A 27,719-nucleotide genomic window follows, 5' to 3' on the forward strand; every position below is an offset into this window, starting at 1 on the left:
TGCAATTTCAATATGGGTCTGTATAGAACTTTTGGACATTAGATTTTTCTCGGAGGAAATCTTCCTGTCTTCCAACCAAAACTCAACATATTTTTTTAACATCGACAAACCTCTCAGGACAAGGCAAAATGTGAAACTTAACCAGGGGCAAAATTTTTGAATATCTACCTTAAATACTGTGACCTTTATTTAGTTTTTAAAAACAAATACAGATTTCCAGTTGTATTACATACATTTACTGTCAACAGATTACATGTGGTCATTAAAAATTTAAGATGCATGCACATGTCATTTTATCACAGTTAATGTCTTTAATAAATCTGACCTCAAATGCTGGACATTTTTGATGAATAACATCTAAAGAAAATTTTTTTAACAATTCATCACAAAATTAGTTTTAAAGCACAGAAAACATCACCACTTTCAGCAGCATCCAAGAAATGAAGAGAAAAATAGAAATGATGAAAATTTAATGGCACAAGCTGATCCCACATTAGATGGTATCTCTAATAAAGCTGATCCCACATTATAGGGCATCTCTAATAAAGCTGATCCCACATTAGATGGTATCTCTAATAAAGCTGATCCCACATTAGATGGCATCTCTAATAAAGCTGATCCCACATTAGATGGTATCTCTAATAAAGCTGATCCCACATTATAGGGCATCTCTAATAGAGCTGATCCCACATTATACGGCATTTCAAATAAAACTGACTGCACATTATACGGCATTTCAAATAAAACTGACTGCACATTATACGGTATCTCAAATAAGGATGATCCCTTATTATATGGCATCACAAATAAAGATGATACCACATCACATCTCAAATTAAGTCTGCCAAGCATAAGGCAATGTTTGCTTTCACATGATAACTGTAAGAAATATTCAGGCCCAAGAAAGGTAACTCCTAGTTGGTATCTCATCAATACAGAATTCGTTAATATAAAATTTCTTTTTTCTTAGTGATGACACCAGTGTCTAGTATAAATAATAAAAACCAATGAATAAATTTTAACTCATTATACTGTATGAAGATTTCCTTTTGAAGCCATGCAAGCATCATTATCAAAACCAAACTGAAGTCCAAAGCCTATCTCTATCAAGCAGACCCACAGTTTATCATCATCCACGAAAATACAAAGACCTACCATAAAACTGTTAAGCATCTTAAGTCATGTGCTAAACATCTAAAGTTGAGATCAAATGCATTTATCAAGAGCAGAGTAAGCCATATATACTTATTTTTCTAATGCAATTGTTCAAAGAAGCAGTGCAAGCTGGTGTAGAAATTCAATCAGACGCAATGCCCGTGGCAGGCCTAACTATACCTTCCCCATTATTTTTCCTACACGAGCGGCGTATGGTTTTTGTAGCCTGGCATGTGGCCCCACCCTGTAACAGTACTTTTTCCCGCGTTCTCTCCTTAGTTACAGGGTCACACTCACTCCAGGGTTTTATATCATACTTACACTCTGAAATGATACAGAAACAAAGGTCAAATAATCACGAAAAAGTAACAGGGACGTCTTCAGACACATCAGATCGATCAGTAGGAATGCCATCTATCCATAAAACGTCCAAGATTTAGAAATTCTAAGAAGTTTTTACAGCTGCAAGGTCAAGTAGGCCTGTGATTCCTTCATTTCTTTGTCTGATTGTTGTTTCATGATTGTATGTCTGATTATCAGCAGCGTAATGTCAATAAGCATCAGCAGGTGCCCCATCCAGTTATATACATCAGGTATACATGCATATTAATACACATATATTTGATAGCAACGTCCAATGAACACTTCACACAAAAGAATTATCAGGTTCACGTGTAAAGCCTGTTAACATCAGTGTTGCTGGAAATTAAATTGTCAACATTACAAATATCTCTGGAGAAATTTGGGTATTTTGTAATTATGTTTTTTTTTTTTGGTTTTTCCTTCTTAACCAAAAAGTACATACATAAAATCAATTCAACACCCCTTATGTGCTGAATGTATGCGATAAAATAGATAACAGTAATACACAGAGAGGATATTTCAAATAACATCTGTTAGTATGTTTACCTTACCAATAATATGTCATCTTGCTTTTTATTTGTATAAAAACATTTGGAAAATTTGCTTTTCTTTTGTCAATATAATTATTTCAGGAAGGAAAATCTGCATGTTGCGTTTATTTCCAAAAACAGTACGTTTTCTTCACTAACCCTTCTGATGATTGGTCTAAATTCCATGACCTCCGCAGGGGGTATGGAGAGGGTATAGACTAACACATTCATCTTGGTACAAGTTGTATTACCTGATACCTCTGAACTGTCTAGTACTAAGCCAAATCACTACCATGGATTTGATTCAGCATGCATAACAACAGATCTGACTCAGTAAGAAAAAAGGTTCACCATTATCGGGTAACACAACTGAAGCTAGATCCTAAACACAGAAATCAGATACATAACCAGGCTCATTTTCTGTATCATTGCAAGTAATCCTAACAAATATCAACTGTTCATGCTTGTACAAGTCTAAAATCAAATCTGACATTTTTTTTTTTACAAAATCATTCAATGTTTTTCATATTAAGTCTCAAGAAATGTCTATGGTCAGAGTATTTTTAAAGGAATAATACTAAAAAGTGAATTTCTTTGATTTCTCAGCACAGCACACCTGTCTGCAGCCCTTGGTTTATATCACCTGTCAGTGGCCCTGAGCTGCCCTCTTAACTCTCCACAGGGGCCTGTCACCTTTATCAGTCTACAGCACTGTTAGTACCAGCTCTCTAACCACATCAGGCCTTCCAACACTCCCTGTTTTTTTGGGCTTGTCAGCCATCATTACACTAATTGGATAATACTATGATAGATTGTCTGGGCGAGAGGGAGGGAGGGAGACAGTGGAGCAGATGTTAACCCAAGAGCCTGGTCTAATGACTGGCTGGCTGGGAGGTGAGGGTACAACGCTGGGCTACTTCACATTTTCTCCCCTCAGGCCAAGCACAGTGATAAATTTGCTGCTAGGTAGACTCTACAAAGGACTGCTTACAAGCTTGGTTTAATGAAGATCTGAAAATGTCTGGCTTCTTTTAATACTTTTATTACATTTTTTGATAAAGTTTTTAACAAACTATCCAATATAATGGATTTAAAAGGATGTACCTAACTTGCTTCAGGATACTGTCATGATTGTGCCAATGCAGTAATTACCTAAAACCATTCTGGAGTTCCAAGATGCTACTTCGTCTGTTAATGACTGATAAGCATTAATTCATTGCTACGTAGCACCAATACTATCCGTAGTTCTTGCAGTTCCATGTTGGCAAACTATCATGCTAGTGTAGCAACTTCATGTAGCAAACTTTGGCTTTATCTTATTCTGCATACATGTATATTCGAACTGTGACATTTCGTTTTGCAGAAATAAAGGCAAGCAAAAGTGTAGTTTCAATCACCTTATGTATTTCCAATGATGTTGAGAGATTTGACATCAAAAAGACAACAGTAAAATGTTCTTATCAGGCAAATTTAACCAGTGGGTAAACAAATGGTGGATAGAAAATTGAACTACATGCGTGTGACCAGCAATCACCGCATGTTTGTGGGTTTTCACCAAAGTTCACTCAGGTTTTGTGCGACCATAATGCTGACCATCGCTGTACACATGTAAGTGAAATATCGTTAAGTATACAGTAAAATAACTCCAATCAAAAAAATAAACTAAATTACTGGATGAATACTGCATATAAATCTCATTTTCCTGTTGTTTTTTTTTTTCTCTGAAAATCATAGTAATTATTTCAAACAGTCTATAAACAAGAGTCTATACACACTGACCATCCAAGACAGACTGCAATATATATACACACACACACATGATATCTTCCATGTGCATGTGTCTGCATTCAGCAGTCCCACACCTGGCTGCCTAGGGAAATTACTGATAGACAACACACCCAAAACACTGAAAGATTTATCAGCTACTATTGCATTAAGGAATACCAAAAGAAATCCTGACAATCTCAATTCTTTGCAACCTTTTAGCAGGATTCCAGAATGCTACAGCTGCAGTGTCAGTACACAGCGTTTTTACCTCATAAACCTAGGTGCCCTAGGTTTGCAGGGAATTAAAACCTTAAGCAATCAGCGATGTTCACGCAAGCCTGACGAGGAAACAAAACACAAGAAAATTTATAGGGGAATCTTAGATTTCGGTGCCAGTCTACAAATCAGCAGCAAATGCCTGCAGTAAATGGGGTGCTACTAAAACTGAGAACATGCTTCAGGGGCTCACAGACGGCATGAGAAGAGTCAATTTATCTTATTAATTCTCGAATGTTTCATCCCCCCCTCCCCCCCCGGAGATCTGTCATAAGTGATGGATGTTCTTTCTTCTATTATTGACGTGCAATGTTTTATGCCACTTGACGGATGGACACTAATCATCATATAACCCTAACTTAACAGCCCATTTCCTGCGAGCATAGTGACTTGGAGAGCAAAATTCTCCTGCCTCTCTCCAGCCATAATATGCTACGACTTGTGGATCTGAATAAAGGACTACTAACCTACCCATAAACCTCGCATCACATTTCCTTAAAACGTTTGAAACATGCCCGATTCAGTCAATGAAAACTGCATTTACATTTTATTCTTTTTAACAGCTTCAATTAACACTTGTCATGAGTGTTTCCTGAACAAATTTTACAATATTGCAATCTACATTAGAAGTTTTAAAGGAAACAGGAAATATGTCATTAATACATAATTTTCTGTTTTTTTTTTTTTTAAATCCATACAATCTTTTTATATTACTCATGCCACATTTTCACCATCACTGGTTTACTGTTTCAAGACACGTCTACAATATTTTTCTCAACTGTTTATGTTGTCGGCTTTAACAAACAAAAATATACAAACCAACTTTTAAACAGCACTATGCCATTAAGCCACCTACAGTTTGAACTTATCTCTACAACATGAGAATGACTCTTGCTTTTTAACTATAGCTGCTAGAATTCAGGTTTCAAAGCTACAGTAATATCAAGGGAATGCGCATTAAGTAAACATGACTTCCGTGTATTACATGTATTAATTCTTCCTGAACCAAAACCATTACTCTTACTGCACTATGTCACAAGAGAACTTTGCTAACAAATCTTTCACATCTACATGAAGCAAGCCAGTACAATAATTTGTCTTTAACAGGAGGTTGGTGTTTGTCTCTAGTAAAACTTGGCCCCAAAAGCCGTTAAAGCCACTGTGGTTTTACAAGAACATGTTTACATGTACCTCATGTCTTTTATTATGCTGTCTTTTATTATGAGTCTTTTATTATGCTACTTGCAGTAGTAATAGTGCCTGTTTTAAACATGTTTAGGATCAAAAACTTAAGTTTAACAGGTTAAAACAGTTTGAGAAGTGTTGACTTACTGGACTTGTCCTTGATTTTACAAGGCTTGGTCACTTTCCTTGTCTGGTCACACACTGTTTCACTGTTATCCGTCTTCAGCTGGTCAACCCGTGTCTTCATCAACGTGTCCGCATCACACTCAGACCACTGACCACGAGTGTAACGACATGCTGGACAGGCACAAAGGGAGACAATCAATCACAGCACAACCAAACAATAAAAAACTTTACATCCACATATGTTTAATATCAATTTTTGTTAGACATACATGGAAGCATTTCTTTGAAATTCTTGAAACTTACATTTTCAGTACATACATGTTCAGGGAATGCTATCTTATCTTATCACAGAGGCAAAGCTCACAAAATTTTGGTTTAATTTACATGTCAGGGGCCACTTTCACAAAACTTCATAACTCGAATTTTCATTTTTTAACTTATATATCTTTATGTCTATATCATATCAGGTGACATCACTGACCAGGAAAGTTGCAAACAAATAATTCAAAACATTTGCTGATATTCTAAGGGAGATAATTATTATGAACAAAGGGTCTTCTCAACATTAGCCAACATTAGCAAATGAAGTCACAGAGATCACATCCCTGATCTCAGCTCAAGTAGGATGGTATGTCGCCTTCCATGACCCAGGACTACAACAGGAGAACTTACGTTTTTTGCATTTCCTGGTCACAACTTTTGTAATTTCGCACGTGGTTGAATCCCCTTTCCGTAGCGTAAGCGTGCGTAACCTCTGGTTTGTGACCGGGTTACAGGGCGACCAATCACCACGGGTGTATTTGCATGCTAAGACAAATAAATAAGCAATGCGCCATATTTCACCAGGCAGTATAAAAACACTACGCAGTTTTTGGGTTTCGTAAATACGATAAAAGAGTGAGATTCCCGGGCAAAATGCCATGGCCGCTTTATGGCACAACAGGGTTGCATGTACTTGCCTATCTTCTAACATGGCAGTATTCTTGTTCAGTTAAACGTACCTGTAGAATATTAATATTTTTGCAATATTTGACATCCAAACACACCCACGAACATAATTCAGAAGAAAAATCTAATTTCCGTATTCTACATCATGTATCATCCAATCTATAACATTCCACTAAAAAATGGTGGACTCATACTACTGTGCCAGAAGGGACAAGATCACATCTAGAAGGGACATCACTCTGTTATTGTAATATCATATCTCAAACATCTGCATATTCCATCACTTCTACTGCTCACCACATACACATGTGAATCATGCAGTATGATATCTGACCATGTAAACCTACCACCAATTCTATCATAATATCAGCAATGCTCAATAAACACATGCTTCTGAGTCTTTTATCCATAAAGATTTGCTATAATTTAGCATCCAACAGAATCTTTGATTTTTAGCTGTGAAAAGCACTTTTATTGGAGGTTGGCATTGTTGTTATGAAGTCCCTGGGGAGGTCATTCTGACTTCATCTTGTTATTGATCATGGGGTGCATTTTCTTTCAAAATGTGCATATGTGTCACAGCCTGTGACCATATATCAGTCAGTTTTGTTTTTCATAACAAAAAGCTACAATTACATCAAAATCAAGAGCCTATAGCCTGCCACTGGTTTGCCTTTTGTTAGACTCAGAAGTCTTAAAGGAATCCTTATAGAAAGTTTCATTGAGCTTGTCACCATTCATATTTACCATGTAACCCTTAAATTTCACAGCCACATACCACAGCACTAGACCTTCACCCTCTGCAAATAAGAAGTAACCTTTACAACTGGAGAGAACTGGAGTAAACCAGCTATATGCCCCTGACAAGTCATAGACAAACCAGTCAGAAGTGGATTGAAGCTGGCAGCCTTACTGTTCAAGGGCTGACTCGCCTTGGGAGTAGAATGCTTTTAAATAGCTGGATGATGTTCATCACAATTACAGACAATGAAAAAACTAAAATGAAGAATATATCAGATGAAAGATCACTAACCAATGTCCAGAAAAACAGTTTGATCCATTTTTTTTTTTTTTTTAGAATTTTTCCATCAGAGTGAAATGGTTTGAAAACATCAGATTCATTGGTGGATGCTTTAGTGACACATTGAGTATCAATGATGCAACACCCATAGTTTTTGCTTGAAATACAAGTAGTTCACTTCAAGAAACATTCCATGAATGCATTCATAGACCTATACGTACATACATTTTGAATCATGAAATCTAGTAGCCTGTGTGTGTTATGTGGCAAAAACCTGAGCTGAAATCACTGGTCCTGATATAGTCCAGAAAAGGTCACCACCGAATCCAAAGTTTCAAAAGCGTTTTACTAGGCTGAAAAAATTCCCCTCCAAAAAATAAGTCGAACTATTTTTTTCAACAGTATTTATTGGTCTGTCATCAGACATCTACTTTGTGTTAGTGTTTTCTTTGCCTTTAAATGTAATGTTCTTTTTCCACAAGATACCATAAAAAAATAAAATGCAAGCTGAAAAAATCCCCCAATTATGGATTACATGCACTAGTTCAATTCCCCTTCACCCAAGCTTTGTACATCATATACATATATTACTCATCACAATGGCTGTCTGGTGTCATTACACCATACAGCACTTACCTTTCTTGCACTTCCTCTTAATAGTGATGGTGGGCTGACATCTGTTGGGGTCACCCTTCCTTAATGTCAGCACTCTGGTACGTGAGTTTGTGGCCACATCACACTCAGACCAATCAGCACGGGTGTACTTACAGCCTGAGACAAGAAAAAAAGACATGCTGTGCATCAGGGCATCATTGCGAGTATAGTGAGGTAAAGAAACAGTAGGTTGTGAAATTTTGCTACCTAAAACAAAGCTGCACAATAAACTTTTAACTTAACATCCTAACTGATGACCATTGGCTATATTGCATTTTATATTGATTTACAAAAGCTAATCAAGTATAAATCAAAGGTCAATTATAAAACCTCTTAATATAAGTTTCCAATCCACGCTTTGCATAACTTTTTTTCCCACCAGCACAGAATCACAAAAACACATAAGAAAAGATAAATGAAGTCATTCCTAGCAGTGTTGTTTATGGTTTATGCCTGCCACAAACCTTTGGCTCTTCCAACCTTGTTCTTCCTCTTCTTCTTGCCCTGCTTGCCTTTCTTACAGCGCCGACTCACTGTTTTGGTGGGCTTACACTTACTGGTGTCGCCCTTCTTCAGGGTTGCTGTCCGGGTCTTGTAACCCGTGATAGGGTTACACTCTGACCATGCTCCCTTTCCATACTTACATTCTGCCAGGAAAAAAACAAAAACTCAAAAATGTAGTCTGGCTTTCACCATCCAAAATGAGGCCAAGATGAGGTATCATTTTCCTGTCACAATTTGTAGGATATAAAACCAGTCAACTTAAATACCATATGGAATATGTTTACTCATAATTTTGTTGATTTCAAAATATTTCTCTGATTTTGAGATAAATATATCCTAAATGACCATAAATTTCTAGTTAAATGACTAACTTGGCCATTTTTTATGATTCTGAGAGTTCTATTGATTTCAGAAATGTGTTCTGAAGTTTGCTTGGAACATGGGAACATTTAGGTAATGGTATACCAGACCTATACGTGTAGATAAGTATCCATCAGGAATGAAGAAGCAACTCATGTAAACTGTTAATGCAATTTACTAAATCTTTGAAAGAAGAAATGGGCTTTATAAAATTATTATTTTATAAATCAAAACAAAATTTCATGCTTTTAATGTTTTATAATCCTTATAAAAACAAACCAATGGATGTTATTTAACACCATGATCAATGCTATAAATGTCAAATAGGCAAATAAAATAAATGTATCGTAAAGCAACAACAACTTTTTATTGTGAACTCCAACTGCAGTCCAGGACATAATATGTTGATAAGCGATGAATTTAATCACTGCACAAGCATTCTCAAACTACATGATGTTGGGTGATAATCCATTAGCAAGATTTCATTATTACATGACCTGGGTTACATCTGACACTCCATCAACATCCTTAAACTCGTTAGATTAAACCCCTCTGTCTGGTGGATCATTGATCTGCACAGTTGATTTTACGCTGGTCATTAAATTCAAAACACATGAGTAACTTTTGGAGCAGGTGATTGGTTTAATTACAAATCGATGTTCAGGGCAGAAGAGTGTGTATTAAAGCTAGGGCTGGCTCATGGCTGGTCAGGTGGATCCTTATGTGAGGCTACTTCAACTCCGCTATTTGTTTTTATACCTCTGTGGAATTGCAATGGGGAATCTTGATTTGCACTTGTCTACCTGAGTGTATCCACTGTATGAGTGTGAGTTCATTCAGGACACCATTTCTCAAAAACTATTAAAGATATACTGTAATTCTTCAACCATTTTGTATCTTTACAAGGTGTTTATTCACGCAAATCCTGATAATATATACTTTTTGTGAACCCCTGAAACTGCCCAATCCAACTAATGTAGTTTTGTGGATAACTAAAAACATTGAAGGCATGATTGATTTAACGGTGTGAATTGTACTTAATGACAAAGTGAGTCAAATCTAGCTTCATGTTCAGGTAGCAGAATAGATCTGTGAGGTGAGACTGTCTGCTAATAGTAACAGTCAGACAATCACCACTCAGAATGAATTATTATGGCTACTATTTCAACTATATCACGGCGATCACCACTCTGACACCAACTCCCTACACTAATTCTTATAATTTTAGGGCAGATATTAGCAGTGCTGAAAGCAAAGAATTGCATTTCTCTGGAAGTTTTTTGAAAAAGTAACATTATGAATATGTTGCTTATTAGATGGACTAACAATGAGGGGAAAACAGAAACGATAAACATTCCTGCTACAATTACAGGTACATTGACTAAAAAGAGCAGACCAGGTGTCCCAAAACTTACAGTACTCACATATTAACACCATCATGGTTTTTGGTGAAACTGATCATAACAAAGAAAATTCTGAACATGTCTGAGCTTCAGCGTTAACTTCGATGGTACCAACATATTATCACGTGAAAACTACATGTATCTCAGTCTCCTGGTAGATGTTTTCTCGAAACAGAAGCTTGTGAAAGTACATGTACATAGGTCAATATATATGCACATCAAGCACATCATGACACAAGCAGTACATACATGTTAATTAACTTCTACATTATATATATGTACGTATTAACAAAGCACTAGATATATACAATGTAAATGTATATACATGTACATTGTTGATAATAATTTTATTATTTTTTATTGTCTGGTTAGTGTTTTAAGCCGTGCTCAAGAATATATGATAACACCCACAAGTAGATTAGTATCTTCAAAGTAAAACACATGCTGTAAACAACAATTCACTGAGTAAATCAAGATTAAAACTTGTCTGCATTTCATTTCTTTCATCAGATGTCTCATTACAATTGATAAACCTTTAATCTATTAAGGATACTGAATACTTCATGTAATTTGTTTTTCCAATAGTAAATTCATCAAGGAAATCTCTTCACGTTTGTGAGAGTCGCCCTCTATAGGGTTAATGTCATTGTGTGTATGTACTGACGACTCTACAGATACATGTTTATATCTACTCCATGCAGAGCCAGGTCGTAAATTCATGTACATGTGGATACTTGGCGTGCGGTTATGTTGTGGGTAAAGATGTACCTCTTAGTCAACCACACCTGTAATTTATAAGCATACAGAACTAGTGCTAAGAGCAGGCACTGTGTTAATGGCAGCCACATGCAGACAGATACTGTCCAGGTGACAATTAGGCTGCCTACAGCAGGCCACAGACAGGCTGTGATATATAGTCACCTTTTCTACACTTCTTAACAATTTCTTTAGTTGGCGGGCAAACACTGGCATCCCCGCGTTTCAGTGTGAGCGTTCGCGTTATTTTCTGTGTTTCAGGGTTGCATGGGCTCCAGTCACCTTTACTGTACCGGCATTTTTGGTCTACAAGTCAACAACACCACATTGTTTCAGCCTGTAACATGCCAATGAAAAGATGGCCGTGTGCCAAACCATAATCTACCCCGCTAAGGCAGGTCATGCTTGTCTGTGCCCCCCCCCCCAAAACCTGGTCTTAATCATAACTGTTGATTTCCACACCATAGTCTAAAATTGGCAAAGCAATGTGAGGAGACATTGTTAAAACATACCCCGCTTTTCTCCCTCCATGCATCTGCACCCTAGAAACAGCTGCCCTTTAACCTCTTTACAATAACATACATGTAAATATACATATATACATATGAAAGCACAGCTGCCATACACTTACTGTAATTCTTCAACCTTTTCGTGTGTGTGTGCAAGATGTTTTATTCAAGCATATTCTGCAGGCGTTATTCTGTGTTGACTGATAAAATTATACTTTTGTGAAGCCCAGAAACTGGCCAATCCAACCGATATAGTTTTGTCTCCAAAGTCATATTATAAATATGCATAGCGCACCGTAATGACCCTGGAGTCTCCCACCAATGCGGTCGCTGTGAGTTCGTCCAGCTCGTGCTGGCTTCCTCTCCGGCCGTAAGTAGGAAGGTCTGTCAGCAACCTGCGGATGGTTGTGGGTTTCCCCCGGGCTGTGCCCGGTTTGCACCCACCACAATGCTGGCCACTATTGTATAAGTGAAATATTCTTGTGTACGGCGTAAAACACCAATCAAATAAATAAATAAAAATAAATGTGCATAAGATGCAATAAAAGTTGCTCTTTCATATGCGAAAAGGTGGAGGAATTATCGTATGCATAAAACACACATACATGTATACAGAAACAATCATGAATTCTACAAGGTTTCCTCAACCAATGAACCAAACTGCTGTCAATATAAGCAAAATTACTCCCGAGTTCAGTTTGAACACCTACTAAATTCAAGTACATGGACAATTAAACTGTAATAACTTTTATAGCCATATAAAGCTGTAATGCATGTCTGTAATCGTATAACATGATGATTCAGTATCCACCAATACAATCATGTGCATGTACAATCAATATTCAGCAGGATATGAAAGCAAAAACATCCAATTAAGTAACCTACTCCGGATACAGCAACAAATAATATGTAAATTACTATGAAAATTACAAACATGAAGTTATCTAAAAAAGGGTTTCTAGTTATATTTATATGGTAATACTTTTGATATAATATAAGTCTTATCAGCTGAGTACTTTAAAAAATATCTCAAGAAAGAAACACAAATAACCTCCTACAGAAAAGGAAAAAACCATTAATTCACCTTTGAAAAATGATTGCTGAAATAATTTCCAATTTGTGCAAATTGGTAGGAATCGTTGAATGACTGGCCTTCTGGCACACAGATTAGCAATTACAATAAAATGATCATAATGAACCAGCTTTTTACACCACACTGGCTAGCACAGTCTACTTTGAACCTTTTCCCGAAAACGTTTACATACATTCCTTTTTGCAACTCTGCGTTACCATGAATGGTTGTTAATTGTAAGGCTTTTACATGACCACTGGATGCACATGAATGACTGTTCCATATTATTACTCAATCCCTATAACATTACAAGGCCTTAAGCCCTGAAATGATTTTCTATGACCGTATCAATAAGTTAGAAAACTTCAGGTAAACGGTGAGGGAAATCCACTGACCTTTATTCTTCCTGTTCTTGTTGTTGCTGTTAATGGTTGAAACACTTGAGCTGACAGCTTCTCCCCTCAGACCAGCCTCACTCGGAGACAGGCCTGTGATTGGTCCACGAACTTCCTCCCGACACGGAATTTTGCATCGTACCTTTTTGGTCTTGGAGGGACACCCTGATCCAGTAAGGGTGGCTGTTTGGAACCCTTTCCCACACCTACCCTTTTTGGGGTTACATTCTGACAACTGCCAGTCACAGCCTGGTATTTGCTTCAAAGCTGAAACAATCAAACAATTGGTGATATTTTTATTAAATTTTAAAGCACTGACAAATTATTCATATGTAATATTCACACCTTGTGAATATAATGTTCTACAATACAAAATACATGAACAAATGTAATTCTCTTTCCAAGTGCTCAAACTGTTCTCCATTTTAGGAAACCAGTAGTGATGCACTCATCAACATTAAAAGTTATATGTGAAGTATGCATAAGAGAATGAAGTTTTCCTTCAACTTTTTTACGACTTGCTATGATACATGTACATATCTGTAACTCATTCAACTTGTTGACATGCAGACTGACTGAGTGATTGGTCTTTCAATACAATACACTCATGAATATTTCACTACTACAGGTGGTTGAAATTTATTGGTGGCAGTAGTCTTGTACACTATTTGACATATTCTTGGATAATTGCACGTGTCCATGATGTACAACAGAAAAAAATAATATCTTTGTAATATACCCTATTAACCATATTAGACCAACGTACATAGTAGCTAGAGAACAACAGTTCATGCAGTCGAGTGACCTAATTACTATCTCTCTATATCTGAGAAGTCATCAGGCTTAGGGGTTGGGTGTTATCTGTACATCCGGTCAGACAAGCTAGACACCTTTTCTCTCATGATATTACCCAACCTTTAATATCAGCCTACCAAGGTTTGATACCAGATGCAATTTCTTGTAAAATATTACCATGGAAACAAGGCATAATTTGCCTTGAGGCCAGGGCAGGTGATAAGTAAAGCGCCTCCTCTGGTTGCCAGGGACAACCTCCATGGCACACCAGACTACCCTCTGGGACAAAGGCAACTGAATTCTTCGACATTCCTTTTGTTGGCATCTGGAAAAGCTGCAGATGTGTTTATCTAATATAAATTTTTAAAGACTGAATTGACAGGAACAAAATTAACTTCAAGTCAGTGGCATCTCAAAACTATTGGCCTCCATTTTTTCGTGAACTGAATTTTCTGGAAATGTTGACATTTCATGAAAACCTTTCCAGCTGGCTAAGACACGAACAAAAGGACGGGTTTTTATCTGTCTCCAAGACAGTCCACAAAGCAGTGTTTAAAATGACATTTCTAGGTTAAACGCCCCGTACTTCAATGACATTCTTCTGTCAAGAAGTTTTTTTGCTCCAAAAGAATTCCACAAAAATCAATACATTTTCTTTCAAAAATTACTGCATTCCAAGTGAATTAATAATTCATACACAGAGTGGCACAAAAAACAGAAACGATGGAATTGGCCATTATTATTTTTTTCTTTGCCCATCAACGATAACAAGCGCAACAGTGATATTCAGCAAGGATCAGATTCTATGCTTTTATGGGAATGTGCCTAAATGATATATTATGTACATATCAGTTCAGAAAAATAATCAGGTTTAAACAAGATGTGTTTTACAAGAGTTAACCATACACAATAAGTGGCACTGTTATATCCTGTGATATTTGTTTTAAGAAGATGCAAATCAACATGTTTTAATAGGATTGCATGTTTACGTAAAATCAATAATTTAAGTTTTCATACAGTGCAAACCCTACTGATGGTCTCCATTGGCTACCCAGCAGCCAACCAGTAATCGACCTGTGATTTGCCTGTGCTGCGTTAGTGGAATGATTTGGGAAAACTGAAGGAATGTTTCAGTTCTCGTTGCCTATATGAATACCGTCAAACAAGTATAAAGGGGAAGAACGCGGGCTGGAAGACTAAGCTTGTCGTTGGGTGCATAATAGCTTTAAGGTGCATATAACTGTTTTTATAGGCCTACAGTGGTCATTCTGATTCGCATCTAATGTAACTTTCAAAAAATCACGCATGATGATGGAAAATATGCTTATATGGACATTCTAATGAAAAAAGAGCAAATATGTTCCCACAATGGAAAATAATTTTACTCCAGTATTTTTTTCTTTTCTTTTTCAAGTTGCTGTATTACATGTAGCTCAACAAAGATTCACGTCATTTAACAGTTACATTTCCTTTCATGAATCCTTGAAGTCATGGTGGGAAGGTCTGCAGCAGCTTGCAGATGATCGTGGCTTTCCCCCGCCATATAAGAGAAATATTCTTGAGTATGGTGTAAAACACCAATCAAATGAATAAGTTTAAGTCAACATATCCTCAAGCAATAGGAATAATTCTGCATTCCTATTGAATGAATGTTAAGGGAAACTGGCAATATGTAGCTATTACTGGCCACTGGTTCCATATACATGTATATCTTTTAAGCCACTAAGAACTCTCGAATTGGCCATGTAGCTACATGTATTACTAGTGGCCAGCTATGCATATACATGTACCTTGGGCCAGAGAAATCCATGTCCGTAAGTCCACTGTCAATCTAAAACTTTTTTCAGTGGAATTTATGCATACAAGTTTTATGAAGATGACACTAAAAGTTGTTTGTTTGTCTCACAAAAACTGGGCTCATTAGTTCTACACACCCCACAGTTTCTCTCAGAATGTTTCACAATATTGGTTGCAGAGGTGGTTGAAAAAGATGAAGAATTAGAGTACATATATATGCAGTGCCATTACGGAAGGTCTGCAGGTGATGTTTCTTCCAGTCTTGAAGAACAAGAGATTGTCCACCGTGTTTGGGCATCATTACCAGCAGTTCATAGAACAGCATGCACTCCAAAATGGCATTACTCCAAAAGTATGTCCTGATAACCATCTGCCTGTATATGTATAATATAATCCATGCCGCATACATTACTTATCAATTCCCATATTCAACTTTATAATGCATGTCTTTCCTAATGTTATATTTACAGTGAACATACCACTAGTCCAAAGAATGATGTTACTCACACACAAATAAAGTCACTTTCAAATGAGCATATTATCATGTACAAAATATAATATATATAGTACATGTGCACTTAGTGCCATTTCACGTGGATCAGCTGAATATCATCAGTCATTAGAATCCAGTAAAAAAAGATACATATATAACATGAAAAAAAACTTCTAGGCTTCTAAAAACTTGTATCTACATGTAAATCCAATAAAATTATTTCACTTTTAACAGTTTTATAACATGGACAGAAAGTCCATTACATGCAGATATGTATCTCTCCTTTGTATCTCTTTATGTATGCACACTCTCTCTATTCAAAAAAAAAAAAACAAGCTATGCAGGAGGCTTCAGAATGCTGCCAATTACTATATAAGTACATGTGCAGATATATTCTTTCATTGAGGTTTCATGCTGTAATGACAAATTTCCTCTAATATGTCAATGGTTGGCTTTATTTGTGCCCAGATTAAAACACAGCCATGTACATAATCTATAGTAAAGCCATGTGCATACATACATGGACAGCCCAAACTTCAGGGAAATGTAATACAAACAGATTTCAGTGCACCCATACAAAACTCAACTACACAACATGTGCACATAAATGTGACATACACTTTACAATCGTGAAAAACCTAAAAATAATCCTACCACAAGTACCATAATAAAACAGAAAGAGTAACTCTGATGCCTATCTGTTTCTCATGTTATTACATCTGACATGTTTAATTTTAGCTAGGAATATTTAGCTATATTGGCACAATCCAAGACTAACCTTTGCTTTACAGGCTTCTCTGTCACGACCTACCCAATACTGCTCTCGTAAAACTCCCGGCCTATTACTGGATTCTAAGCCAAGATAAACCATTTATTACGCAAATGGTTCTTCAGAAATGGATTTTCAGACCTTGAGCCAATTCCAAAAAGCAATTCCTGACAACCATGTTTACAGTTAAAATTCAAACTTTCTGTATGATGCAAAGTTTACGGCTCTAGAACATGTATAAGTTCAAATTCTGACAGATTTATCACTGTAATACTTGCTCTGTGCTTTTAGTGAGTCAAATTAAGTGCTACAAATCACATTCTAAACTGTTACTTGACATTGCTGCATTACTACATAGAACACAGGGAAAGAGCAAATGTCATATTAAAACCAATAGCATATACATGTACCTCTTTTATTTATTTGATTGGTCTTTACGCTGTAGTCAAGAGTATATCACTTATATGACAGTCCCCAGCATTATAGTGGGTGGAAACTGGGCAGAGTCTGAGAGAAATTAACCCACGACCATCAGCAGGTTGCTGGCAGACCTTCCCACGTAGGGCCAGAGTGGAAGCCAGCATGAGTCTGACTTGATCTTATTACGCCACAATGTCACGCTAACTGCCTCATCCACGGATTTCCCCATTTTTAAAAAAATCAAATCATGAAATACATGCATCCTAGATCTTGGAATAATCCACTACATGCTGGTATGTTTACAACCAAAAGGCACAAACAAATATACATTGTACATGCATCCTTGATCTTGGAATAATCCATTACATGCTGGTATGTTTACAACCAAAAGGCACAAACAGATATACATTGTACATGCATCCTTGATCTTGGAATAATCCATTACATGCTGGTATGTTGACAACCAAAAGGCACAAACAGATATACATGCACCCTAGATCTTGGAATAATCCATTACATGCTGGTATGTTTACAACCAAAAGGCACAAACAGATATACATGCACCCTAGATCTTGGAATAATCCATTACATGCTGGTATGTTTACAACCAAAAGGCACAAACAGATATACATGCACCCTAGATCTTGGAATACTCCACTACATGCTGGTATGTTTACAACCAAAAGGTACAAACAGATATACATACACCCTAGATCTTGGAATAATCCATTACACGCATGTATGTTTACAACCAAAAGGCACAAACAGATATACATGCACCCTAGATCTTGGAATAATCCATTACATGCATGTATGTTTACAACCAAAAGGCACAAACAGATATACATGCATCCTAGATATTGGAATAATCCATTACATGCTGGTATGTTGACAACCAAAAGGCACAAACAGATATACATGCACCATATTTTCTTCAACTCTTTGATTATAGCCATAATTTTTGTTTAAGGGGGTTTGCCAAGACCAGGGCTTAACATAAGGTTGAAGAATCAGGGTACATATGTGGTAGTGAGTGCAAGCAAGTGGTATCCAGATATCAACCATTCATCAGTCCACGACCATATTCTGGCCTCTGACAAGCTTTAATCTAGGATAGAAACTGAAACTGTCATATATCGTCTACATGATACAAATGGTGTCACCTATTTCAGTCCCCTCCCCGAGGCTATCCAATACCTGACACTGACAGCCATGTACTGTTACACCCCCAGGCCCTCAGGAACTGGTTATATGACCCTGAAGGTATAGATACCACTTTAGCAGAGGGCCCTAAGGGAAGACTGCACAGTTCAATGATAGTGATGAATGAGTCATGATTAGCCCCACAGCCCCCAACCCCCCCAACAATCCCACATATATCCTCCCTCAGGGCAGTATCACCTCTGCTTCCCTGGTCAGAATTCCCACCTTCAAACCCACCAGCCCTAACTACAGTCAATTATCTTCACTGGTCCAAGCCTGTCAAAATACAAATCCGCATTTTCAAAGAACCCTTCAGAGCCAATCAAAAACACATGCTTATCCATGTATCTAGCTGTCATATCACCTCAGTACTCATAGCCCAATTAACTCAACACAAGAGGAAACACCGTAACCAAAAAAAAAAAAAATGCACAGCAGCAAAAACGCTACGTATGTATCGTCAGCCAAAGTTTGTCATGCATACAGGGTGGATTCCTTGTACGAGCTCAACAGCTTTTTATGTCGAAAAAATAAATCAAGTGAGAGGAATTTCTGTAAGTTACGTCAATGTAATTAGAGTGTCGCCTTTCTCTAAAAGGGGCAACACAGCGGTATGAAAGTGTCACATCCTGACACAAGTCACCCAACATTTCCCCTCAGGAATATCCACAATAAGTGAATAAGTGTAAGTATATTCATACATACATACATATACATGACTGTAAAAGCCACACTGTATTCCAAACGCAAAAGTATGGCATCACAAATCTGTATTCAAATTAAATGAAGATAACTGATGGAAAGTTAAAATGATTAATATTTTGCGAATATTTTGGCAGCCTGGTTCAAAATGTGCATCCCGAGCAAACATGCAGACTTGGATTTTAATTTCACAGGTTCTACATGTTCAAGACTACAGATTAAAACATTAAAATCCCCTATAACTTCATTAAATATTTACGAGCTAATCACCCTGCTGTGTGCTCTACAGGTATAGTACAGAAGGATGCTTACATGAAGTTGGTGAAAAAATCACTTGAAATGATATGTGATAAGAATGTTAAGTCACCAAAAAACTTAATAACGAAAAAAAGTTTTGTTTCTTTTTAACATTTGACGAAAAGGAAGTCTGAAATATCTTCCTACTGAAGATAATCCACATTTATTACTTTACCATAACCAGGCTAAAGGCTGTCAGAGGCAAGCTACAAGTTCACCAACAATGCACCTATAGCAGGCTACCAACATTCCACGAATCTTCCTGTGATGACAGTGAAGACCATGATTTTCAACAAGCAGTTCTCATTCCACCATTCCAGAAATATACAAGTCCTCTTCACAGACTAGATTAAGGCAATGTCATGCTACTGGGGTGCTTACTCTTAAAAATCTTCTAACCTGCACATTGTCCTATACATGTACATTGGAGGGCTAAATACACAACAGAAGTTACATAAAGTTACATGTGTGCATGTACCCGGAGTTGTACATGTACATCACAAAAGTTCATTATCACAATTTATGATGTATCAATGTAGTTACAGACGAGGGCATTTCTGTATCATAAATAGTATTTCATATACTGTATTTCAAGTTTAGCAAATATCAAGTTACATTTGCTGGATTCTAATTGATTCCTCCATCTCATACAGAATGGAAAATTAAAGACTTTTTGTGAAGTTTGATTAATTTCTTATCAATTCCGGAAACAAAAGTGGCATTTTAAGACTTTCATGTGATTTTGAAAGTGCAGTTTTAAAGGTCAAACTTTAGGTGAAATAGAGTAACTCTTGACTGTCAAATGATAAGGTACATTGTTCAACATAACACGTGACCATTTGAGTTCCCACTACATGATCACTTCCGTACTGGTATGGCAAATAAATTAACAGTCAATAATTCAAAAAAAAAATGTTACACAACATTTTCTACTTTTCCTCATGCCCATCCATCTTTACACAAAATTCAAACCATTCAAAGATTTTCTTTTGACATGAAATAATGAAAAATAAATCAGTGGCAGCATCCAGCCTACCACTATCACTGTAACCCAGCTGGTAGCTGCTTCAGCATGGCTGGGTAACACCAGATGTGATTGGTTACAATTCTGACCTATCAGCTACTTACAAGTGATTTGGTGCTGATGACTTCTGGCCAGGTCACAGGCATAAATAATTTAATAACAGTCCAAAGGTTTCCTGATAGCTTCTATCTCAGATTAATCGGTTTCCAGCTGAGTCTCTACTCTCATTTCAGCAACCACTGACAACATGTTCGGGCAAAAAAAACCTGCAGAGGTTCCACTTGAGCCATTCCATCTCATTATTCTTTCCACGGCCATTTCGTAATTACAATGTTATGTACATGTAGACTCCTTTCTCCTTCACTTAATTTTTTCTTCAAACAATGGATAACATAATGAAAAGACAAGGACGGACTAACTTACGAGACAACCGACACTGAATACATACATGTACACAAGTAGATGGACCGTGTGGCTGACATAGCAGTAATTCACCATAAAGCCACATAACCATTACATGTACTTCTAGGTACAAGTAATAAGCAGTTATACCTACAACAGGCTAGATGTTTCATGTCTTTATTTTTTCTCACCAAAAAAAAAAAAAAAGATTAATCCACCTAAAAAAAAAAAAAAGAAAAAAAAACTGCATTGATCACATGATTAAAGACAGGTTACAAAAGTAACTTTCAATATACCTGCACAATGGAACTATGTATGGTTTGGCTGGTCTATCCAAATAAAGCTTTAACCCCTCAAATACTGTAGCCCAGTACAGTATGCCTGAGAGGCGCTTCTGCTTCAAACGTGTACTTTCACATCTCCACACTTCTGTCTCACAACTGCAGTGCGTGTAGTTTTTCTGAACTGAAGTCTGTGATACCCATGATAGATGTATCTTCTGTTAGCAGCCATGTGAAATACACATACACTTATAGATACAAACTAATAACTTGTCATGACTATCTCGTGCCAAGCCCGGCACACCCTACTATTTGCAGTATCATTCAGATCTATGAGCAGTTCCTAACACTGGTAAATGATCGCAAGGTTTAGTAATGCACCAAACAACAAAGTTAGCCTTAATATGACAGGGTTCCTCATCATCATGAAAAGGTCAGCTGATAATTGTGTCATTTCTGGTATCTAGGTACAGTGTAATGCTCTTGAGACAATTGGTGGGTCGTTCACTGTAGTGAAGTGGGCTCACACACCAGATTAAGGTCAAGTGTTATATCAACCCAGACAGACACATTACCCTAACCTTTTCAAACAAATGCATAAAAGAAACACAAATGCCTCCCTATGAATAATATATTTACACAGCATTTGTTAGTATCTTCCATTAACATGTTACAAACAATACTTCAAAACTTGACATGAGACTAGGAAATGAACACCCCTTAACACATATATTATATGTAGATGACTGGCTTAAGAAAACCGCGATACATGCAACCTAAATGCAAGATGAAAACAGAGTAATGTAACTTGGATGAGGGCCATCTAACATACGGTCACCCAGAGGCTAGTAGACCTCTACGTCACAATTAGAATTTTCTTTTCAACCCGTGCCAGCATAAAGGAGAAGAAAACATAAAAATGAATGTGAAAACTTATTTGCCAATGTAGTCTTTAATGTTTTTTCTTTCAGGTGAAGAGAGTATTTGAAAATATATTTTATAGCTCAAAATCTAGGTTTAACACATGCGTTCACTGAAAAGACCTAATTCTAGCACAATATATTTATTAAACATGTGTTACATCCTCATTTATAACATTATTACACAAAGACAATTTATACCAAAAGGTGGTCCAAAATACCCACCACACAAAAATTATTTTCAAATGTCTTTTTCCCTTTAACAAAGATCAAAAAAAATACTGAAGACAACATTTAGAAATAACTTTTTGCACTCTTTCATCTGAGCTTGTTTTATGTTTTCTCCATCTTTCAGATTACCTGATGGTGGTCTTTAGGCACCATGTGGGTGACAGGAAGCTTTCTTGTAGCCAGTCCGTAGATGGCCTCGAGCTTTCCTCTACCTCTTATACCTGTGGTTGCCCCAAAGCTGGCATGACTACAGACTACAGAGTTAATCAATTCAGTAGCACAGATCATGAATGTGAACATCACCTGCTCTTCCCTTATTCCTACCAGACATCGACATGTTTGTGTACATGACTACGCATGCAACAATTACATGTAGTTACGCCGTTAAGAACATTAGAAAAAGATACACTTAATTCCTTTGTCTGCACACAAAATCTGCAGCTATAACGTTGCAGAACAATGAATAAATGTGTGACGCACTCAACCAAAATTTTGAAATTTGTTGATAAGCAAGCTGCCTGGACATTATACGTGTATATGTTTTCCAACTGCAGTTTCGAACTTTCGTTCTCATCAGGAATATGAGAACAAAAGTTCGAAACTGCAGTTGGAATACAACAACATAGAAATCTGAGAAGGTTTCCTTTTGTTTTTTCTTGTAGCTATCCTCCACATCAGAACAACCAACTTCTTTCTCTCGTATATGTATAAATGCAAGTAGGCTGCTTGAATACTGTATGTATTTATCATATGGGTACTATGACTTATGTTCAAAATAATGTGAACTGCACAGCAGTAATACGTTGTATGGTACAGTATCTTCTAGTATGTAATATAGGCTATATATGTGTAGCTGAAGGATAATTTATGTATGGATTCAACGTCCCAAAATACCCATGTCATTGAGTTAAGCAATCCTACTAGAACTACATGTAACATCATCTCCATCAAGATACCCCTCGGCAGCCATAGTGTGTGTGTGTGTGTTTGTATCAGACAAGATCTAACCACACTAAAAGGTAACCAAACAGTAGAATTCAAGGCATATAGCTATGCGCTTAGTTCCCAGAAGAGCAGGGAATGTCAGATGGACCCTAAAAGCTTTGAGAGCCAGGGGGTTCCCTTGGTATACAAACGTTACCATGCACAGCCAGTTCTATCATGTATCAATCAAACCAAGCTCACATGACAACGAATGAGCTTGGATGCTGATAAGAATTTAAAAGGTATCCGAAAATTAAAAACCTAGACAAAGAAAGGAAATTTGAACACAAAGGTTGTAGGATTTCAAGAGGAAATCTCAAAAGTGCTCTAATACAGACGAGAAGTGTCTCCAGGTAAACAAAGAGTGGAAGAGGAAAATGGGACTTTGCATTAAAGCAAACAAGGAACAGCTCAGGGCAGTCACAAGATAACATCTATCATATAGTGTACATATACACAGGGGAGCGAAGTCATATTGAGTGTCATACTGATCATGTACATATAGATCTCACTGTTTCCTGCTGGTGCAAATGTAACCCTCAATAGAGAGCATCACACCTAAAGTATGTAAAGGGCTATGTAAGACACAACAGGACAATGGTGTCAAGTCACACATGTTAGGGTTAAAACCCTCTTCAGATGTCATCTTTACTGTATATAAAAGCCAGCTGCCACACATCCTTGTTCATTGTCACTGCAAGTATTGTGATTAAATCGGGGACGGAATGTTACAACGTGCTAATCTGAATGTCTTGAATTTCTCCAAGACAACAACTGCTACAAGTGTTGGGTATGTCGTGTGGGCACATAGTGCAGGCACATCCAATAGAAAATCTGACACTTCCGCTAAACTGCATAAAATGACACTTTTAAGACTGACATTAAACTAAATTGTTGTCAATGTTTGATACAATTATAATCAAACAGTAACAGTGAACAAAAGAAGATTGATTTGTATTAGTGACAGCTGTATGTAATTATATCGAAGGATTATTTAATCTTTTTTATTTCCTAAGCTTTAATTCTAATAACATTAATCAAACGTAATCCTCACATCTATAGATCTGATTGGTCAGTAGAAAGTATCTCTGAAATATAACTTCACTGTCACAAAACACTTTATGAGTGAGTGAGTGAGTGAGTGAGTGAGTGCTTGGGGTTTAACGTCATACTCAACAATTTTTCAGTCATATGACGACGAAGGCATCCTTAGGGTGCATGTACGTGTAATGTGCCTCCTTGTAGCAGGAAGGATTTCCACCGCTCTTTTATATAGTGCTGCTTCACAGAGACAACTTACCAAAGGCAAGTAAGCCACCCCGCCCAAGCCATTATACTGATACGGGTCAATCAGTCGTTGCACTATCCCCTTCATGCTGAACGCCAAGCGAGGAAGTTACAACTTCCTCTTTTAAAGTCTTAGGTGTGACTCGATCAAAGATTGATCCTGGATCTACCGGTCCCGAAGCGGATGCTCTACCAACATTGTTATCCGGGCCGGTCAAAACACTTTACGACTTCACAACCAAACGACATAATACTGAACATACATGTGTTCAAGGTTAATTGACTGCAACCTGATTTGGTTTAGTACAACTACAATGGCAATCAACTGTTGTATAATACAGCACATTGCCAATATTGTTTGTGACCTTGAAATCAAAATCATATTTGTGTGGTCAACATCTCTCAAAATACTAGTAAAAACAAACCTTCCAATAATATACAGGCATTAGCAGTATAAACTGGCTTAGCCTTGGGTTTGATAGTGATTGGGTCTATACTGGGAAGGGCCACATGTAGGGTTGGATTCAATTGAACGGTGACAGGAGCCCACTGACCTCTCAGCCAAACATGGCCCTCTCCTGAATTTGATTAATGAGCGACACTATAAATACTGAACTAAATTTATTTTTCAGCAGAAACAAAAATTTTTAAACATACAAGTATCATTGTATGACAAAATACTTACTTAGTAAGCATTAGACCAATGGTTTGCTCATGTACATGTGAAATTTTTTTCACTTGTATTTCCTCAATTAAATGCGATATAGTCACCTGAAAATTACAGGCAAGCATTGTTCATATATTGATATGTTTGGTGTTCTACACCGCAAGGCAAAATTATTCAAATCGCATGTAAATGCACAGGACATGCAAAAAGTTAACTTGGAGGATACAGTAACGTCACACTCACACTAACAACAAGCACTGCACATGTATACACACTATACATTACTTACACATGGTTACAAAGATGTATGTTTTATGTTTATCTGCAGTGTTTGGCAGGCTTATCTCATTTTCATTCAAGGCAGTCAGGTTTACAAGTTCAAAAAACCCTGAGAAAACTCACAGCATATGTCCAGCTACTTATAACTGACAAACTTTCTGTGTTAATGAAGCTGTTTACAAATGATAATGCACACAAGGGCGAAATTCCAGCATGGAGTTCTGGGCCCAGTTTCACAAAGATGTCGTACATGTACAATAATCGCATATATAGGACAGAGGTGACGTGCAAAATATCGTACGACAAATGTACGTCATAATAAATGTCCTACACCATTTTGTGAGACTAGGCCCTGGGCTTTCAGTGTGGAGAGTGTCACTTCAGAGCACTCTGCCAGCACAGGTCCTCAATTACATGAACATTCAAAAGCTGTTAACAGCTATTTCCCGGTAGTCCAGTGTATCAGTACATCAATCAACTCACAGCCTGTTAAAAGCTGGAAATGAAGCACCTCATTATGACTATTCCCCTTAAGTGTAGAATTCCATTCTTCACGGGTTTTAGCAGCTCAATCAGTGCTGCTAAGAAGGAAGACTGAAGGCAAGAGTGGAGTGGACAAGCTTTATCACTGAGGGTGTGGGTGGAACCCTGCTTTATTATAGTCTTGTAGCCGTAGTCCAGCTGGTGTTGATGTTAACAATCTTTCTCTGTCCACCACCCCTAACCCCAACCCCCAGTCAGAGAGAGATCACTCATATGATAAAGGTGAGAGGGGTAGCACCTTGAGCTATATAAATGTACACTGATAACAAGGAATGTGGGGTGTTGAGACAAGATACTGCTACAATCACACTGTGAAGAAGTCCAATTAAGATAATATAAACCATACAAATGTACATGCAGAATCTTCAAATCAGTTATTTAACATGATGCTGTTTTTATTTAACCGCAGGGTGAATTTGAATCAGGTGTATGTAATTAATTAGATGATCTCCAACAATCCTGTCTTAAGACATGTGCATGTAAAAAGCTTGTCAACAGTGCAATATCACCAAGGCCCAGAGAAAAGCGCGCCTAGGAATATCAAAACTTTAATGTCCGAAGCTGGGTTTGAACCAACACCTCTTGGTGTCCTAGAGATTCAAAGAAAACAATCACCTGGCCATGACCGATCTACTCCCCGAAATGAAACAGTACAGAAGTCTTAATTATTTCAAAATGCTCTGTGCTAACTCAAATTGAAAGTGCTTCTGACCAACTACCATTGTGATATTTATCTAACCAGATATGAGAGGAAGTAAAAATAGTACCTTCTTGTCTAAAACGTCAAACAATATACAGTTCACATCTGAAATGACATTCTGTCTAATAGTCTGTTTTATTTTGGTCTGTCACAAAAAAATCTCTAATAGTAGGGTATCATCCTGCAAGTATGTTCCAAACAAACCACAAACCACACATTCATGATTAATATAACTCTCAGAATCCAGCAAAATGAGCAACTTAATAATACTCAGGGGCAAAATTTCGGCCAAAATATCAGAGGTGATGATCTGTGATGAGAATGCAGGCTTACCTTTCTGTTGACGTGCTCGCCTCTCTTGACGCTGAAGCAATTCCTGAGATACCACAAAGTGCAACAGTAACAATGTCAATGCAGCAAGGCATAGCTGTCGTGTCATCTTGCTGGAAAAGAAATAGATGCTGTTGTAGTATAACACACTCCTGAGGTACAGGTAGGGTAAGGACGCGCACTACCGCCTGTAAATGCACATGTACATGTATGTGCACAGTGTAACAATAACAGCCAGCCACAAGCAGTCCCAACCCAGCGCACTGAGACTTTCCTACAGCACAGCCCAACTCCCTACCCAAGGTCTTCTTGTAGGTAAACACTGCTGGGCTCCAAGTGCCCAGGCCAAAGGGGGAAATAGAAATCAGGTTATAGGAAATTATCAGCTTATTTTGCCCATGCTCAGCTGCTGACAGGGGTTGATTGGAAGATAAGCTAGAGTCCAGGTCGTTTAACAGTGGGCAGATACTTAATCAAATTAATTCCCAATACAGTGAGCATGATAGGAGCTAGAAGACTCAACTGTACTATAAGCTAGGCAAGGCTGGTATTACAGCGGACTGTTTGAGGA

At 37.4% G+C, this 27,719-nt stretch overlaps 1 protein-coding gene across 1 annotated transcript in view; it reads right to left on the minus strand.

Annotated features, from left to right (window-relative positions):
* Nucleotides 1–27,257, minus strand: part of LOC135463532 (uncharacterized) — a 29,831-nt gene extending 2,574 nt beyond the window's left edge. The window contains exons 1-8 of the mRNA XM_064740793.1: nt 27,152–27,257; nt 13,025–13,291; nt 11,214–11,354; nt 8,490–8,672; nt 8,008–8,142; nt 6,075–6,209; nt 5,424–5,573; nt 1,336–1,479 (exon numbers count right to left, since the gene is read on the minus strand). Of these exons, the coding sequence (XP_064596863.1) occupies nt 1,336–1,479; nt 5,424–5,573; nt 6,075–6,209; nt 8,008–8,142; nt 8,490–8,672; nt 11,214–11,354; nt 13,025–13,291; nt 27,152–27,257 (1,261 nt within the window). The remainder of the gene's footprint in view (nt 1–1,335; nt 1,480–5,423; nt 5,574–6,074; nt 6,210–8,007; nt 8,143–8,489; nt 8,673–11,213; nt 11,355–13,024; nt 13,292–27,151) is intronic.
* Nucleotides 27,258–27,719: the final 462 nt, after the last annotated feature.

This window comes from Liolophura sinensis, chromosome 1, assembly GCF_032854445.1.
Source record: "Liolophura sinensis isolate JHLJ2023 chromosome 1, CUHK_Ljap_v2, whole genome shotgun sequence".
Taxonomy (NCBI): domain Eukaryota; kingdom Metazoa; phylum Mollusca; class Polyplacophora; order Chitonida; family Chitonidae; genus Liolophura; species Liolophura sinensis.